Source organism: Gymnoscopelus braueri (assembly GCF_963280865.1).
Source record: "Gymnoscopelus braueri genome assembly, chromosome: 1".
NCBI classification, from domain to species: Eukaryota; Metazoa; Chordata; class Actinopteri; order Myctophiformes; family Myctophidae; genus Gymnoscopelus; species Gymnoscopelus braueri.
In genome coordinates, this window is record NC_137603.1 from 52682113 (window position 1) to 52700381 (window position 18269).

Here is an 18269-nt window from a genome sequence, read left to right on the forward strand (position 1 = left end):
CCTGATATCACTAAGCTCTAATCAGACCCATGTAGAATCAGTATCAACTTGGGTGTAAAAGAGTGGGTGACATTATTTGTTGTGCAAGCTCTCAACATTGTAGTTACAGGAACAGTTGGATTGATTGACTTTTGATAGTTTATTAAAGTGTCATGCTTCCAAGGAAGCCCAGCCCGTATGGACTTATGGGACACTTTTCCATCTCATTTGAACATAAACAATGAATCGACATAATTCACAAACAATGATCAAACAAATAACCAAATAAAAAAAACGAGCTACACACAGGGCAAATTGCAAATAATACAACCTAAAATACAACCCATTGAGCCTGTTAACTCGCATCTTAACCGACATGAACCTACTCGAAGAGCTGAGATTGTCCTCTACTCCAGGCTCTAGAAACAACATTTGCCATCTTAAACACTTAATTCAGAAGTTCTAAGTAGTTAGAATAGGGAAAGAGAGAATAGAGAAGAAAGCAATACAGAACACAGAACCAAATAACAGGTGCACTCACCTACACGTTTACTACATGGACACTTAACTCACATCTCACTGTGACCTAATCAACAGTGTGTATTAAACTGTAAAATACACACTGTGTCTTCTCTGCTCAGCCGCCAGAAATATCAACCGTCTGAAAAATATGTTCATTTATGCACTAAATACTTGGTCTTTTTTACACAAATTACTGCCTCTTGTCAGATGAAAGTAAATTTTGCATTTCATTTGGAAATCAAAGTCCCAGAGTCTGGAGGAAGAGCGGAGAGGCACAGAATCCAAGATGCTTGAAGTCTGTTAGTGTGAAATTTCCAGAGTCAGTAATGTTTTGGGGGTCCATGTCATCTGCTGGGGTTGGTCCACTGTGTTTTATCAGGTCCCTATGCAAGCTTGTAGATCGGCTATTTTCTAATTGCCAAAGTGTGTGTGTGTATATATATATATCTTCAAAGTACTGTAAGTAGTAACTAAAGTAGTAAGTAAAATAAAGTAGAAGTAAAATTGGAAGTACTCCAGTAAAGTAAAAATACCTCAAAATTGTCACTAATGGCGCTTTTCTGTACCTCCTTCCCCACAGGAAGAGCTGGACATCCGTCCCAAGGTGTCGTCTCTGCTCAGCCGCCTGGTCAACTACACCAACATCACCCAGGGAGCCAAAGAGCATGAGGAGGAGGAGAGCGCCGAACGCAGGAAGGCCCCCAAGGTTAGGGGTCAGGGGTCAGGGGTCAGGGGTCAGGGGTCAGGGCACGATCACAATGCATGGTCATTGTGTGAAAAGTATTCTCTGTTTAACACCTTCCTGTCTCTGCACCCTTACCAACTTTCTCTCTAACCTGAGGTGCATATATGTGGCTCTGTATATTATGTTCACATACTGTGTTTATTATTTTGTGAAATATTTCACTTTAATTGTATCAATTTATTATGTTTTATCGTGTCAGTGGAACATGGATTGGGCTGAAACCTTGCACAAATTCGGAGTCATACATCATAGATAAATATGTCATTCTGTAGACGATGGTTGACATCACAGTTTGGCCACATGAAGACCGAAATCCACACTGGAGCCAATTGTAGATACAGAGATCCACATGCTTCGATTTTAATTCACAGTACACAATGGTGTACACACAACAGTGTGGATTATGTTCTTTATGTCTCCTGCTGGTTGTGCCTCAGAAGTTATAGAATATTAGTACTGTCTTGCTGATTGATTGTTTGAGGGTTTGTACAGTATGTGCCAAGCCAACAACTGATTGCGCGACAGACTGACCCTAAAAAAACAACATTAATCAATACACATGATCAATAAGCTTGTTTCCTGAAATGGCACGTTCAATATTCACTCCATGTTCTGTCTCTCTCTCTCTCCTCCAGTCTCCCAACATGGGCACCCTGATGGGAGTCTACTTGCCCTGCCTGCAGAATATTTTCGGCGTCATCCTCTTCCTGCGTCTGACGTGGATCGTGGGGACAGCCGGCGTTGTGCAGTCCTTCCTCATCGTGCTCATGTGCTGCTCATGTGTAAGTGCAGTCATTCTCAAACCTCTTCATTTTAAGGATCCCCCCCCCCCACCCCAGTTTACTATCAATTAGGACAGCGGTCCTCAAACTATGGGTCGTGACCCTAAGTGGGGTCGCGGGAAGATGTGGGGTCGCTCATTGTCAACTGAATTTGCTTATTTTTTTAATAAAGAAAGTGGAGGAAAAAAGCCTAATGATTAGGCCATGGACACCCATAACCCTGAGAGTGTACATTTGCACTCTCGAAGTTACAGACCTGTAATGGTCCATTTGGTTCCTAACTATCAATCATATAGCTGGAGAACACCTGGAACCCCCTTATGGACCCCACTTTGAGAACCACTGTGTTAGTGCCATGCACACACACTGTCATGGAATGCTGGATCAATCAGTAATTGATGAGGCAAGAGGAGATCGAGACAATATTCTAGGTGGTGATGGTTCTGCTTTAATGTACAGTACATGATATCATGGGGAAAAGTACGTTAGACACACAGTCTGACACAGATCGGTGGTACGGTAGTTCTGCCAACAAGCACAGGGCTCAGACCATAGTTATACTAGCTGCTACAAGGACAAGCTGAACCATAACAAGACAGGCTGTACCAAAACAATAGCTATCAGGCCTACCGGAGACATATCATATCATAATGTATTAGAAGTATTATAAGTGACGGTTAAAAATGGTTAGATATAAACAACCATTATAACGATATAGTATAATTCTTCCTCAACACACATATGTACAGTACGTACACACACACACACACACACACACACACACACACACACACACACACACACACACACACACACACTCATGATAGATTTCCCCTGAATAAGGCCCAGGAGCCCCCCAAACGGACACATATTTGCACGCACACACATGCATCATGTCACACAGAGTTCAAATGGTGTCAAACATCTCCATGAATTTGGGTCACCAGCACGTCTGCATATCCAACCAGTCGAAAAATCCTGCAGACTACTGCATCAGCTAATACACGGTTACATAACAGTCCTGTAAGCTCAACGTCAGTGTCACTCTTTGAAAATAAGACATTTTCAGCAAGAGACACCGTTGTAAGACAAAGTATAAAGTCGGTTTCAGGGTTTTGCCATGTGGGAGCTGTTTTCCTTCAGTTGTTTTGGAAAGGATATGTTTACCATGAGCACTTTTTGTGTGACCACTCGACCTTTTCTTTACAATCAATTTTCCATCCCTTTGTGTGTGTGTGTGTGTGTGTGTGTGTGTGTGTGTGTGTGTGTGTGTGTGTGTGTGTGTGTGTGTGTGTGTGTGTGTGTGTGTGTGTGTGTGTGTGTGTGTGTGTGTGTGTGTGTGTGTGTGTGTGTGTGTGTGTGTGTGTGTGTGTGTGTGTGTGTGTAGACAATGCTCACGGCCATATCTATGAGTGCCATTGCGACAAATGGTGTTGTGCCAGGTAATTATACTGACAATACAGACAGTATTATTCTTTATCTCTCTCTCTCTTTCTCCCTCTCCCTCTTCCCCTCCCTCTCCCTCTCTCTCTCTCTCCAGACATAATTGTTTCTTTTTTGACCAACAAATTGTGAAAAGTAAATGGGTGGATGTGAACTGGATACATGCCAAGGTAGTGCAAACATTATGATTCAAATTCACAGGCCATTCCTTACACTCTGCTGCAGGTAGAACACATGTAATTGGACAAACAATTCCTCTAGGGGGCAGCAGCAATTCACCAATGAAAGTGGAAGGACCTTTAATACCGTCTCCATGTGCCTGCCAATAATAATAATAATAATACCTTGTGATTTCTTGCAGCTGGTGGAGCATATTTCATGATCTCGCGCTCCCTGGGCCCAGAGTTTGGAGGAGCTGTGGGCTTGTGTTTCTACTTGGGCACCACCTTTGCTGCTGCCATGTACATACTGGGAGCCATCGAAATCTTCCTGGTTAGTCTCATCAAAATGTTAAGAACCTCTTGTATGATAAGAAACGTCTCTCTTAACAGAATATACTTTGAAAGTAGATGAGACTCTAAAACACTGCACTGTAATACGTGTAAATGAATTAAGATTTAACCATAACTCTGTTGTCTCTTTCTTTTCTTTTTCTTTTTTTAATCAAAATATCTGTTTGTATAATGTTTAAAAAAAAAAGTGAACCAAATTGAGTTTACCTGGTATGAAGTGTGCTACAAGTAAAATTGGCTTGACTTTACTTGATCAGTATGTAGTCCTACTTATGAAACTACACGATTGAGCATGATGTGGCACAGACTTGCGGCACGGAAGTGATGTAATCCTGGCCTCAGACATGTCACTCAGCATATGCATTTAAACACTCAACATCTACTAAGACATAGAAGAATTTAACATTTTGTATTAAGCTTGTGCAGATACAGGCTTTATGAATAACATTCAGAGAGTCTATCACTGTTCTGCAACTACTCAGGAATGTGTATGAACTGAATACTGTATGATTGAATGTCCTTGAGCTTCATGGGATTACAGCCTCATGCTGAGGAGGTGTTTGTTTGTCTCTTCTTAAAGGCATGAACACTACTTGATGTAATGTCTCCAACAACAGCAGGGGGAAGGCTGTTCCATGTTGTTACTGCAGAGTGGATAAATCTCCTGTCAAGGCATTTGGTGTTAGATTTGGGGAGTTTCAAGGCGTGGCTTGGTGATATCCTCCGCGTGGTTCGAGCTGGGATGTGAGCGGGGGTATAGCAGTGCTTTGAGATCCTCTGGACAGCTGGGAGTGTGCATCTTGTATAAAGAACAGTTGTTGCTGCTACTGTTCTACGATGACACCGTTTGCTGAATGCTGATGACATACTGCTTTAGGGCATAGTCCTCATCCACACATTTGTCCTGACCCCGTCTCTTCTCTCTCAGAAATACCTAGTCCCCCAGGCGGCCATCTTCCAAGCGGACCCCCACGGAGGTGACAGTGCCATGCTAAACAACATGAGAGTGTATGGCTCAATCTGCCTCAGCCTGATGGCCGTGGTGGTGTTTGTTGGTGTCAAGTATGTCAACAAGCTGGCCTCGCTCTTCCTGGCCTGTGTCATCATCTCCATCGTGTCCATCTACGCCGGAGCCATTAAGTCAATCACTCACCCACCAGAGTTCACGTAAGTTCATTTGGTTTTTAGCTATTTCTTCATGGAAAATCCTGTGTTCCAGTAGGTTTGGGTATTTGCCAGACCACACATAAATGTACTAAAATACAGTACATGACTAATGGTGCTCATGTCACTTATCCTTTTTTTTCCTATATTCAACATGCCCTATATTCATCCGGTACTAACTGGGTGACCATGTTATGCCACCCTATGATTGTTTATGTGCTGTGCAAAAGAGGCAGAGCATAACATTTTTTACGATGTGGCTCTGCAGGAGTCTAGCCTTCTGTGAGGGTCGGGCTGTGGTGTCTAAATGCCTGTGTATGTGCCTGTGTTTCCGGAACTAAACTCGCAATAAATCGCCGGACCGATCAGTGCCAGATTTCTTGCACACACTGCCAGTAGGCCACAGAAGTACCTCCACTAATCCACATAGTAGCCATGTTGTTACCAAGTGGATTCAGAGAGCCACTTGATTTGATGACAGTAAAAGAAAAAGCATATGAAGAGGAGGAAGATGATGATGAAGATGACAGACAGTTACAATGCAGGTGTTAGCATTGGTGGCATGGGAGATGACTTGAACACTGCTGCTTATTCTATGTATATATGTCTGACTCCTTTGTGCGTTTGATTGAACACTGCTGCTTCGATTAGATAATGAATCTGCACATAACCTGCACATTTTCGAGGTTGTGGGTTTAAATCCACCGTGTGGTGCATCCGGCTTTGTCGAGCCTCTACACGTACACAATTGGCCCGTGTTCAGGGGAGGGAAGCCGGGCGCGGAGGGTGAAAATTGTCACAGCACGTAATCCTACGGGCTGGGGCTGCACCTGTCAACGGGGAGTGTTAGGCAGGAGGAGTTAAGTAGGATGAAGGCTCTACGTCCTCCCGGTGGGGGCTCCTCACTGGCCGGTGAGTCAGTAGGATACAACAGCAGTGACAACACAGAAATGTGTGTGAGGAGGAATCAATTGGAATAACGACTAAATTGGGCAGAAACGGGAGGTAAAAAAGCAAAAGAAAAATACAGTTTGTGACGAATTAAAAACCTTCTTGATTCTTTGAATGACAAACATTTAGATTGAACCCTATATGTCCTCGTTCAGGATCTGCATGCTGGGCAACAGGACGCTGGCGAGGGATCTTTTTGACGTGTGTGCCAAGACGGTGCTGGTGGGGAACGACACGGAGCCCAGCCAGCTGTGGAGGAAGTTCTGCTCTCCGGGGAACATGAGCAGCTCTCAGTGTGACGAGTACTTCATCCAGAACAACGTGACGGAGATACAGGGCATCCCCGGTCTGGCCAGTGGGATTATCAGAGGTACATTTATAACCACTTAAACCCCATATGGTTGACCGGTAGTCCCTCAGGGCTCTATACTAGTATCTTTTCTGTTTTCTGTTATTGTGGGGAAGGCTTTCGCTGAAAATGGCCGTGAGCTTGTCGATCGGCTGTCTTCTGCAAAAGCCTTCCCCACAATAAGGATGCTGGGGTATAAAACCCATTAAAACCGGGAAATCTGTGTCATTTTTGCGTTGTCTATAAAAAAAATAGCAGATATACAAGCTCACAGCGTGTCACTTCGTGCCACTTGTCATGCCGCTTGTACGATTTTAGAACATGTTTTAAACATTGTGAAGAGAACTACTTGTTTAGAAGGCAATTGCAGAATCAGGCTCAGGTCTTAAGTGGTTAACATGCTAATGGAAGTATACACCTCTGGCATTTGTTGAACATTCTGTGCATTAACCACATTAAGCCTAGGCTGCCCCAACGCTCCTGATTTCGTGTATAGAGGGGCGGGTGTATAGAGCCGGCGAGAGATTGCGCCTGATCCCATTGGTTCACCGATATGTCCGTCAACCCCCGCCCCGTTAACACAACATTACGAGCGACGCCCACTGCACTCTGGTTGGTTGGGAAATGAAACACTTCCTCATACCGAGTACACTGACGCGCTGGGCCAGGCTTTTATTTTTTAGCAAAACTAAACAATAAAAGCCTGGAGATCGAGGCTACATTAAGCCTGGCGTCCCTATTTTGGGCATGTCATTATAGGTGAAAATATTGGAAACAAACATTTATATTTATTTATTTTAAATAGCAAAAATAACAGATCTACGAGCTTGTAGATCAGCTATTTTTGCTACTGTTACAGTTTCAGTTTAGGCATTTAGCACACACTCTTATCAATAGTGACTTACAAGTGTGAGTCAGAGTAAGCAGTCAACAAAAAGAGTAAATAGTCACGTGAATAGTCGCTATTCATCATCGTACAACGAAGTATACAGTACAGGGTTTGGTTTACCTGCCAGCTCAACTGTCATATGTTGAGTCATGTGTTGCGTGTGACTTTTGCTCTTGCTCTGTCTATTTACTGTTTGTATACAGTTTGACTTATTAAAGATCAAAAAAGGATCACACTTCCTGCCAATCTGTTTATTCATTCATTCATTCCTCTTGCATATTTGAAATACATTCAAGGATTCTATTGTAAATGAGTTGTTAATAACGCCTTTGGTCCTCTGAAATGTGACTTTCATTCTAACACTTTCCATTATCATTGGGCTGTGTGAAGACAACATGTGGGGAGACTACCTGCAGAAGGGGGAGATCCTAGAGAAGGCTGGCCTGGCGTCCACGGACGTCCACGGAGCCGTGGAGAGCTTCGGCATGTACGTGTCGGCAGACATCGCCACGTCCTTCACCCTCCTGGTGGGCATCTTCTTCCCCTCCGCCACAGGTAGGACGCGCCAACAACTCATCCATCCTAAGACAAACCTCACATCTTTGTCTCGGCAATGATGAGCGACAAAATGCTGCACTGTCAAACAGTTGCGAACACATTTTCTAGTAAATGCACGTTTTATTAGCCTGTGTGTGTGTGTGTGTGTGTGTGTGTGTGTGTGTGTGTGTGTGATATAAAGAGTATAGAGACATTGACGAAGAGGCAGTGTTAAGGCTTGAATTCACTTTTTTGAATATGCTGACGTAAATATGTGCATGATTTGATGTATTAATGTATTTATATTCAGTTAGATTATTTTTGTTTAATAACTTCATTGATATATTTTTAATTTGATGGCACTGTGGTACATTTAAGATGCAGGTGTGTGTGTGTGTGTGTGTGTGTGTGTGTGTGTGTGTGTGTGTGTGTGCGCAGTATCATGAACGTCGTCTCACGGCACAATCAATATGTTCTCTGCAGGCATCATGGCAGGTTCCAACAGATCAGGTGATCTCCGAGACGCTCAGAAGTCTATCCCCGTGGGGACCATCCTGGCTATCACCACAACGTCCCTCGTTTGTATCCTTCCTTTAAGGACCTGTACGTTTGATACTGTACCAATGAAAGGCATGGCTGCCAAATGAATCCCCTCATCATCAAAGCAGACACGACACAGCTCCTTAACATCTCGCGTTCAGATTTCAGCTCTGTGGTTCTGTTCGGGGCCTGCATTGAAGGAGTGGTGCTGAGAGACAAGTAAGCAAATCCCCTGCAAGAGGGCCTGTAGTGGCAGCATAACGTTGCCGTCGGGTGGAAACCTTGTATGTCCAAAACGTTATTTTTTTTGTTATAAAAAATTGTTAGCGTTATAAACATTTAAAAGCAGTGAAAATAGCTGATCTAAAAGCTCAATGTGACGCGTCATTAGCTTGTAGATCTGCAATTTTGTATAGCTTGCAGAAGTAGGGCTTTCATTTTCATCTCCTTATAATTGGTCCTCACTAATGCTATAAGATGGCACCATTTCTGTCTACTCGCTCTGTGTCTCAGAGATGGACAGCTCAGAAACCTGCCTACCAATGGTTAACTACTGGCCCATTCCCTATAATCACTACATTTTGATGCTGCCAATGCAGCATGCTCATTCAGACATGTGTAAACTGTAACTGTCTATTTCACTAGAGATAATAGGACAGAAAATTACACATAATTACTTTTCACAATTAACCTTTTCATTCTGATATTTTTTCAATCAAGTTCACCTTGTGTATTATAACACTTCCACTGCCCCAAGCTAGCCACTAAAAATCTATAATTACTTGCCCTGAGTGCTGAAAGTGGGCCAGTGGGCAATTGGCAATGTCTTAGCCCTGGGGGCTGATGGAATGGCACATTTCAGTCATTCAGCTGTCGCTCAGAACCCCAAGCGACTTACCATGAGAGTAAAACTAAAATGAACTATACACTCCTACTGTATATCATACTTTTAGAAACCAGTAGTAATAAGTGCAAGGGTCAAAATCATCATACTCTAGATATTTCCTTGTGCCATAGGATGATCACATACAGTATTTAGAGAAGTGACAGGAAAGGCATTTTCTTAACCGCTTTCAATCTGGTGTACCTATTTTGGGTATGAAATAGTTAGAAATAAATCAAACTAATTCAAGAAATGTCCTATGATAGGTTCTTGATCGTTATCTTAAACCCCCTTGCTGTTTGATCACACACAGATAAAGAAAGACACGTGACACACGAGATCTCTTTTACTCGTACGAGGATTGTAAACGACCATGTATCTCACTGGACACGATCCCAACTTACAATGGCGCATCCTCCCCTCTGCCAAGCACTTTATTATCTCAAACAGGAGAAAGGAGGAGACAGTGGAGTGGAATTCTACTAGCTGATAAGGACTGTCAGACATATTACACATTGGATTAATACATTGCTGGAATTCAATTAAATTAATACAAATCAAAGAAAGAACTTATATACACACATTATAATATATATCTCTGTACACAGATATTATAAACTGGTCCTAACATTCCCTCCTGTTGTTCATTTAATTAATACTTCTGAACATCAATCACATTTTTCTTGCCTTCACATTTCAAAATGAACATCATAACAGGATTTTTATTAATCAACCCAACAACTCAAACATTTGCCTCTTCGCTTCCAGTGGCCTTGGGACTAACTTTCTATGTCACTCTCAAATAGGGCTTGAAAGGAATACACACTCTCGTGTGGAGTGGAGCACCGCATGTCTGCACGACCTTTTCATTGACCATACACTAATGGTCTTACTTTGCGTCACTAACATTCTTGGAATTAATGTCATCTGAAATAAAAAAAACACCACATGTCCTTTTTATCAGAAACGCAGACCCCTCCACTCGCAGCAGTCAAAAGGTCAAGAGTCCATCTATTCTGGACGGCCATTAACGACGCTGACTCAAACTCACGGTTTTGGGCCTCTTCAATTTTCATTGTAGCATTGAAGAACAGGCTACGTCTATAGTTAATTGTCTCTACACGTAACATAAGCTTTCCCACTCCAAGATGGGGAAAGAGAGACAAACCAACCTTATTGGCACGGGATTACCAGTGAGATTGTATTCTTCTTACAACCTCCAATTCTTAGTTGATCTAAACAAACACGGGGGAGTCAGCATTAATGTCTGTTGACAATTGTGTTCGTTGATCTGACCCTTCTTCACAGAGCCAGCGTGGACATAACAAAGGTTAGGCTTCCGAGTGACATACAGGCTTAACAGTGCTATTTAGGGCGTATTTCAACTGATGGTACGGTTTACACGGCAAATAGCTGCTGTTAGTTCAAAGTCATTTTCTCCCAAGGCTCACCAGCGATATTGGATTTCGAGGCATGTCACTTCTCATGACCAGTTGTGTGAAGCAGATATATTTATATGTGTGCAAACATAAACATTCACATTTTAGTCTTAGCGATTTGATTAGCGTAAAAATATACCCAGCATTTAGATTTAGACTGTGAGAAACATTTTCGTCAACACTCCTCGATTTACGAGTAACTTTAATAATACAAATATATAATACACTCATAGAAAATTATAAAACTCACAAAAATACCAGGGGTGCAATTCTAAGTGTAATAGGAATGGGGATGGGGAATATTCTAATGGGAGTCTTCTCCAGGTTTGGGTCTGACCTGAGCGCTATCAACTCGGCCCCACCCGCTGCTGGCTTTTTCACTCCTATTACTTAAATGTCTGATAATGTTCGAACCAATTTACAGTGGCCTTTTGTGGATCCAAATAACACGTTTCACAGCAATTGTGTTGGTGACCAGGACTCGGAACGGACCCTCTCAGCGCAGAGTTGGTCCTGGTCCTTTCGCTTGATGATCTTTATCACGGCATGCAGATCACCAGTGCTTCAGTCCCTGTAGGGAGAGAGAAAAGACTAGACAGATAATTTGCACTTTGGACTATTTTCATGTAACGCTCCACTAATGTGATGCATTATGGCTATGGCCGTTTTGACACATCTGTACTTCAATCTAGTTTTACAGTATCATCACTTTTCAAGAAGTGGAAATAATAGTCTTACATATGGCCTTTCGTTACCTTTTCATTGTCTAAAAACATGTACAAAACTGTTTAGCATAATTTTGAAAATTATAAGTGTGAAAATTCTGCTTAATTATATATTATATGTGTACCATCCCTCCTGTTTGAGATATGACCTATGGTCATGACTCAACTTCAGATCCTAAGTGTGAAATGGTCTGTGTCACTGGTGGCAGACATAACAAATAAAAACTCCCAATGTGAAGCGCGACTAGGTTCCTTTGTTATCTTATCTACATAAGCGTTTCCCAGGCGTAAAAGTGCCTCTGCTAGTCTACTGTGCAGCAAAAAAATAAACAAAGTAGAAAATGCATCTTGGCAACGAACTTTAGTGAGATGAGGTTCAGTACATATCAAAAATTTACACAGGTTCCAGGTCTTAATGGGTTAGTTAAGAGACATTTGGAGTAAAAACCTAGAGGCCTTAACATCTTTCAGTTTGGACAAAGGGATTAGTATGGTCAGGCAAGGCCTACACAGAGGAGCTAATCTTTTTTTTTTTTTTATCTTAACAAACCAGTTAAACCCATAATTTTGCATCATGTCATGCTGAGTGAGTGGCCTAGGAAGCTAGATGCTTTACTGCCCGTGACCTTCAAGTGCTTTAAGAGCTTACTTGTGGTTTTCCACACATACCTCACGTGTGTGGGAGATTCTCCCAAAAATAAATCAACACAAGAGATAGCGTGCGACAACTGAGAAACGTGGCCTCAAAATTTGCTATTTCCCTTGAGAAATTGGCTGGACTTAACAAGCCCTTGTGGAATACTCAAATGAGTAGAAATACTTAAAAAATTTGTACAGATACTTTAAAGTTCCCAAACTGAGTAAAAATACTCTAAACTGAAAATTATTTGGGCTTCTCCTGTTCTTTCTTGGCTGGACTTCACACGCACACACACACACACTCACACACTCACGCACACATGTGAACACACACACACATGCAGACAGTCAGACAGACACACTCACTCCTCTCACACACACAGTACCTGACACTCTCCAACGTAAGTGACGTCATTCCACATGCTTCAAACACACACAGTCTTTTCGGTACATGAAACTACACACATGCACGTATACAAGCACACACGCACGTCATAACCCATTTGTTCACACTACTTTTGCTACCCTTCACACTTTACATATAGTACATATGTATTACACCCAAACACCACATTCACTTACAATTCATGTACACTAACACCTGAACACACATGCACACTCTCTCTCTTCCTCCTTTCATGCAGAAAAATAACTTCTAGGTGGACTGTACTGCCATGTACTGTGTTTCTCATGTTGTTACTAAAAAAAAATACATTCATCCACACACATACATACACTCTTACTCCCATTTAAACATCACTCCTTCCATGTCGTTGTGCACCACGACATGGAATTTTGAAATGTTTAAATGATTGCTTCATCAATGTGGGGCAATTCATACAGATCACGAAAAATGCACAATCCACTCTCTCATTTACACATCTTTTAGACAAAACAAAACATGTTCTTCTTACTACAAAACTCTCTCTCTCTCGCTGTCGCTCTAATGCGCACAGCCTCCTATCTTCTTCTCTTTCTCTCTTCTCTAATCATCCCAGCCAGACATATTGCATGACTCGCAAAGAGCCAGTCCGAAGAGAAGATGGCCCTTACGACCACATATACAACATGAGTTGGGGGCCCTTGTTTGGCCTTTCTCTTTCCTCGTATCATCCCATCCATGTACTGTTGTGCTTGATATACAATCAGCCACAAAATGGCCTAAACGACCACACCTAAAACATGAGTTGGGGGCCCTTGGCTGGCCTCTCTTCTTGCCCTGCTTTGGCTTATGTCCTTCGTTGGTAACATCGACTACAATCACTTGTTTCACAGGATCTTCTTTTTCCTTCTCCATATTAGCAGTCAATTACTATTATGTGGGTGAACTTAAATATGTGTGGTTATTATAATGTTCTGTTCAATGTGTAGAAATTATTTTATTCACTGTAAATATCTTGTTCTTATCCTAACTAAGTGTATTTCAACGTTCCTAGGCACTGCTGTATACTGGTCAAAAACTGTATCACACCCAAATTCACCACGTCCACCACGTGTAGACGTGCCCCAGGGAATCACGCACTTATCACTCACTTATCACATCCAAACCATACACCGTACACCCCTGAGATTGTTATGGGGGTTATACTAGATATATAGAATAAATATAGACAAAGCAGTTTACACGACTAGATTTCCCCGGAGGGGGCTGTCAGACCCACTGGCTTTCAACCACCGTGACAAACACACACTCAACTTGTACCAGTATACTCTTGCAGCTAATAAAATGCAGTGGCTTTCGTCACTACAACACAACTATAACTGTAGTTGCTTATCTGTGCACAACTACAACACACTTGTCAATATTACACCTTAGTAATAACAACAATATGTCCACACAAGGACCACACTTGTCAATATTACACCTAAGTAATAACAACAATATGTCCACACAAGGACCACACTTACATGTTTCTTATAGGCGTGTGATCACGTTCAGATTTCGGCAGTCGTTCGTCGAAGAGAAGATTTCGGACTGGTGAACATCGGCCTGGTGCGACTTTACACCCCAGGGCTTGCAGGACCCTCTCAGATCTCTGGCTATCGATAGACTTGCGATGCGTCCTCTTCTCCTCTTCCAAAAACGACGTAGAAATCCGACACGAAGGACCAGTGAAATGATAGGTTCTTGATCGTTATCTTAAACCCCCTTGCTGTTTGATCACACACAGATAAAGAAAGACACGTGACACACGAGATCTCTTTTACTCGTACGAGGATTGTAAACGACCATGTATCTCACTGGACACGATCCCAACTTACAATGGCGCATCCTCCCCTCTGCCAAGCACTTTATTATCTCAAACAGGAGAAAGGAGGAGACAGTGGAGTGGAATTCTACTAGCTGATAAGGACTGTCAGACATATTACACATTGGATTAATACATTGCTGGAATTCAATTAAATGAATACAAATCAAAGAAAGAACTTATATACACACATTATAATATATATCTCTGTACACAGATATTATAAACTGGTCCTAACATCCTATTTTCCAAATCTTCCCAAAAAAAATCAGATCTGTAAGCTCATAACGCATCGCATCGTGATGCATTGTGAGCTTGTAGACCAGCCATTTTGTCATACAACTGATTGAATAAGCTTTCAATGACAGATGTAAGCTGCAGCATTTGCTTGTCAACGTGATCATTTTTAGTTAGGTAGGTTTTATATTTTATATTCCCATTACACCACTATGAGTTGCATTATGAAAACTGCAATGCAAAATAAGGTGTTATGCAAATTTATTTATTATTACAACTATTATAACTGGCAAAAGTACCAACCAAAACCAAGCTTTGCACGACATGCAGCTTGAGCAAAGAGACTGACTCTGTACAGTACAGAGGATGCACTGTGCACATCGGATAGATAGTCAAATGACCAGACAGTGCTAGATCAACATGTTGTCTGGTGGTGTGTGACCTGCAGGTTCGGCGACACGGTCAGTAAAAACCTGGTGGTGGGAACTCTTTCCTGGCCCTCCCCGTGGGTCATCGTCATTGGCTCCTTCTTCTCCACTGTGGGGGCGGGCCTACAGTCCCTGACCGGGGCTCCGCGTCTCCTACAGGCCATCGCTAAGGACAACATCATCCCCTTCCTCCGGGTAAGGACAACGCTGTTGTCAATCATAAGATGTTTGACCATAACACACACAGCCCCCCATTTTTACATTATTTGAGACTTATTGTTTAGGCATGCGTTATTTAAAGCTGCAATCTGTAATTTCCATGTCCTACATGGGATTCAAACCCAGATCCCCCCGTGTGAATGTCCAAATCATTTTTTACAGAAAGCCCATTTGGGCAGAGGATACATTGCGTTTTGAGCTTCATGCAACACCACTTGTCAACCAGTGGTGGTCCTACCCTACAACAAGATATACATTTCTCAATAGAAGGGCAGGTAGACCAACTTAAACCAGTTGTGTTAGTTATATTGTATTAACATACTGGTACTGATTGGTCAACATAATTCTTTTCCACAAACAAAAATAAAAAAAGGTTATGGATTGTTGACTGGAAATTAGACACGGTGAAGTGAAGGGAAGTGCAACCTGGTCATGCTGTTATATCAGTTCCATAACATCTACTAGTTTGAATATTCAAAGTTATTGACAAATCATATGAACTATTTTATGTTTTGTTCTTTGTTCTATGTATGGTTTTCTCATCTGCATATGACGCTAATTAAAGAGGATTTGCATCCCCTTGCAAACGCTATCCCCTTAGTGCTGTGTTTATCTATGTATGTGTCTAGGTGTTTGGTCATGGTAAGGCCAATGGAGAACCCACATGGGCTCTGCTGTTGACTGGGCTCATAGCCGAGCTGGGAATCCTCATAGCCTCACTGGACATGGTGGCACCCATCCTCTCTATGTAGGTTCACTCATACACACATCATGCACGCACGCACGTACGCAATGCCAACCACACATTGCACTCATTTCTCAATACAGAGGCAAATTCTTTTCCCATAAAATAGACCCTAAAATCCTTTTACTCCTACCAGTTTTCAAAAATAGTGGAAATAGCAGATGTACAAGCTCACAACGCGTCACATAGCGCCACATTGTAAGCTTGCAGATTGGCTATTTTCACTCTGAATACAGGTGTGCCTTAAGATTTTGACTGCCCCATTGGCGTGCCTCAGTTAAAGTTTGAAAACCACTGTTGTACAAAAACACAAACACATGCAAATGCACAAACATAATGGCACTGTTGTCAATGTAATGTCATCGACTCACGCAAATTGGTTTTGTGTGTATTCGGCAGGTTCTTCTTGATGTGCTATCTGTTTGTGAACCTGGCATGTGCGGTGCAGACTCTTCTACGCACACCCAACTGGAGGCCCAGGTTCAGATACTATCACTGGTGAGCAGGATTGAAAGAGAAGTGATCTTAAATGTGTTTTTAGGGTGTGATGGACTACACTCTGTTTTAGTTTATAGGGTGGAATATCCAGAATGACTAAAAAAAATCAAAAAAAATCAAAAGGTATAATAAAAAATGGGGGGAAAACATGGCTGTTGTCAGCAGTAAAACAATTAATTGTCAATTCGCTGAATATATACTACTTCGGATTGGGTCAGAACAAGCATGGATGGATATTTCTAGGTCATTGCTATGAAAGGTTTCGCACCCCTTTTCTAAAAGATGACAGTGACTTGGCCTGCCTCAGTTCCTCAGACAGGACATGTTAAAGCCAAGGGGGCTCCAGACATCTTTAACTTCAGGCTGTGGAACTGTCAAGAAGGTTTTTTGCCTGAGGAGCATATAACCTGAACACTGACAGCTGTGTTTTGTCTCTCGTTCCCACAGGGCCTTGTCTTTCCTGGGCATGAGTATGTGCCTGGCTCTGATGTTCATCTCCTCCTGGTACTATGCCATAGTGGCCATGTGCATCGCTGGCATGATCTACAAGTACATTGAATACCAGGGGTATGTCTGGCCCGTTCCACTTCTCACTTTTGAAATATATTATTCTGTATGCTGGGAGGAAAATGGTGAGGTGGTATTTGAATATCACTGTTGACGGGCAGAAACCTCTTATCTCCATATTCTAACTTTTTGTGGTTTTTAAATTTGTATTAATGCCCTACTTGAATGGCGTCACACAAAAGTAGCAGATTTCGAGCTTGTGGATCTTCTACTTTTTATATTTTTTAAATTTGTATCCTGAAAAGTAACAGTAAGTAACCAGATTTAAAAAAAGGAACCAGACATATGAAGTTTCCACCCAACACAGACGATATATTCACACCTCTCCACTTTCTTCTCCCCTCTCTCTGTCTCTCTCTCCCTCCATCCAGAGCAGAAAAGGAGTGGGGAGACGGGATTCGAGGTTTGTCCCTGAGTGGTGCCCGTTATGCCCTGCTAAGACTTGAGGTTGGACCGCCACACACAAAAAACTGGAGGTAACAGATACAGTACATCACCCGTATAATATCATAATATCATCAATCCGATATGAACCCTTTGTTCACTTGTTTAAACATTGGTAATAGTGCATGTGAGCTGAATGAAAAGAGATAAGAGCATCACCTGAACCCTGAAATAAACTAAGATGCAATGGGACAATCCCAGGTCACAGACGTTACAAAGAAACTAATAGTAAAGTGGGTAAGGGTCAGAGCCAAAGTGTTGCATTGATCACGCAGTCCACATTGATTGTATGAGCTGTAGTCCGCTCATATCTCTGCATTGACGTCAACTGACAAACTGCTTTCTCTGCAGGACTTGCAAACACAGACATGCAAAGAGCAGAGTCTTATCTGACCTTTATAAATCAGATAAGACACACTCAGGAAACCGCTAATGTCAACTCACTCTAAAATCCACATCACTTTACAGAAATCTAGGTTTCCTGTTTTTAAAGATTTGCTGGCCAACATTATTACAAAAGGTCAGTGGCAGGCCTGTTTCTGATGCGTCATCAGTGAACCCACGGTTATTGGACAAGGATCAAATTCTTACTTGCATTTCAAACAACAATCCATTTTGATAATCCTGTTATATATATATTATTTGTGATCTTTATATCCATCTCTGGAGACATGAATATATACAATTGTTTTTATTCATGTGTTCTCATACCGGAGTGGAATAATTTTAAGATGGAAAACTATTTGTGGTTTAAATTTACTTTTTACATTATTGATACTTGTT

General features: G+C 41.9%; 1 protein-coding gene across 1 annotated transcript in view; it reads left to right on the forward strand.

Moving 5' to 3' along the window:
* slc12a4 (solute carrier family 12 member 4) overlaps nt 1-18269 on the forward strand; it is a 46344-nt gene that overhangs the window by 19041 nt on the left and 9034 nt on the right. Inside the window, exons 3-16 of the mRNA XM_080436908.1 lie at nt 1082-1207; nt 1882-2028; nt 3416-3470; nt 3833-3963; nt 4912-5150; nt 6254-6468; nt 7727-7891; nt 8357-8455; nt 8575-8632; nt 15034-15208; nt 15862-15980; nt 16377-16475; nt 16923-17042; nt 17414-17518. Of these exons, the coding sequence (XP_080293034.1) occupies nt 1082-1207; nt 1882-2028; nt 3416-3470; nt 3833-3963; nt 4912-5150; nt 6254-6468; nt 7727-7891; nt 8357-8455; nt 8575-8632; nt 15034-15208; nt 15862-15980; nt 16377-16475; nt 16923-17042; nt 17414-17518 (1853 nt within the window). The remainder of the gene's footprint in view (nt 1-1081; nt 1208-1881; nt 2029-3415; nt 3471-3832; nt 3964-4911; nt 5151-6253; nt 6469-7726; nt 7892-8356; nt 8456-8574; nt 8633-15033; nt 15209-15861; nt 15981-16376; nt 16476-16922; nt 17043-17413; nt 17519-18269) is intronic.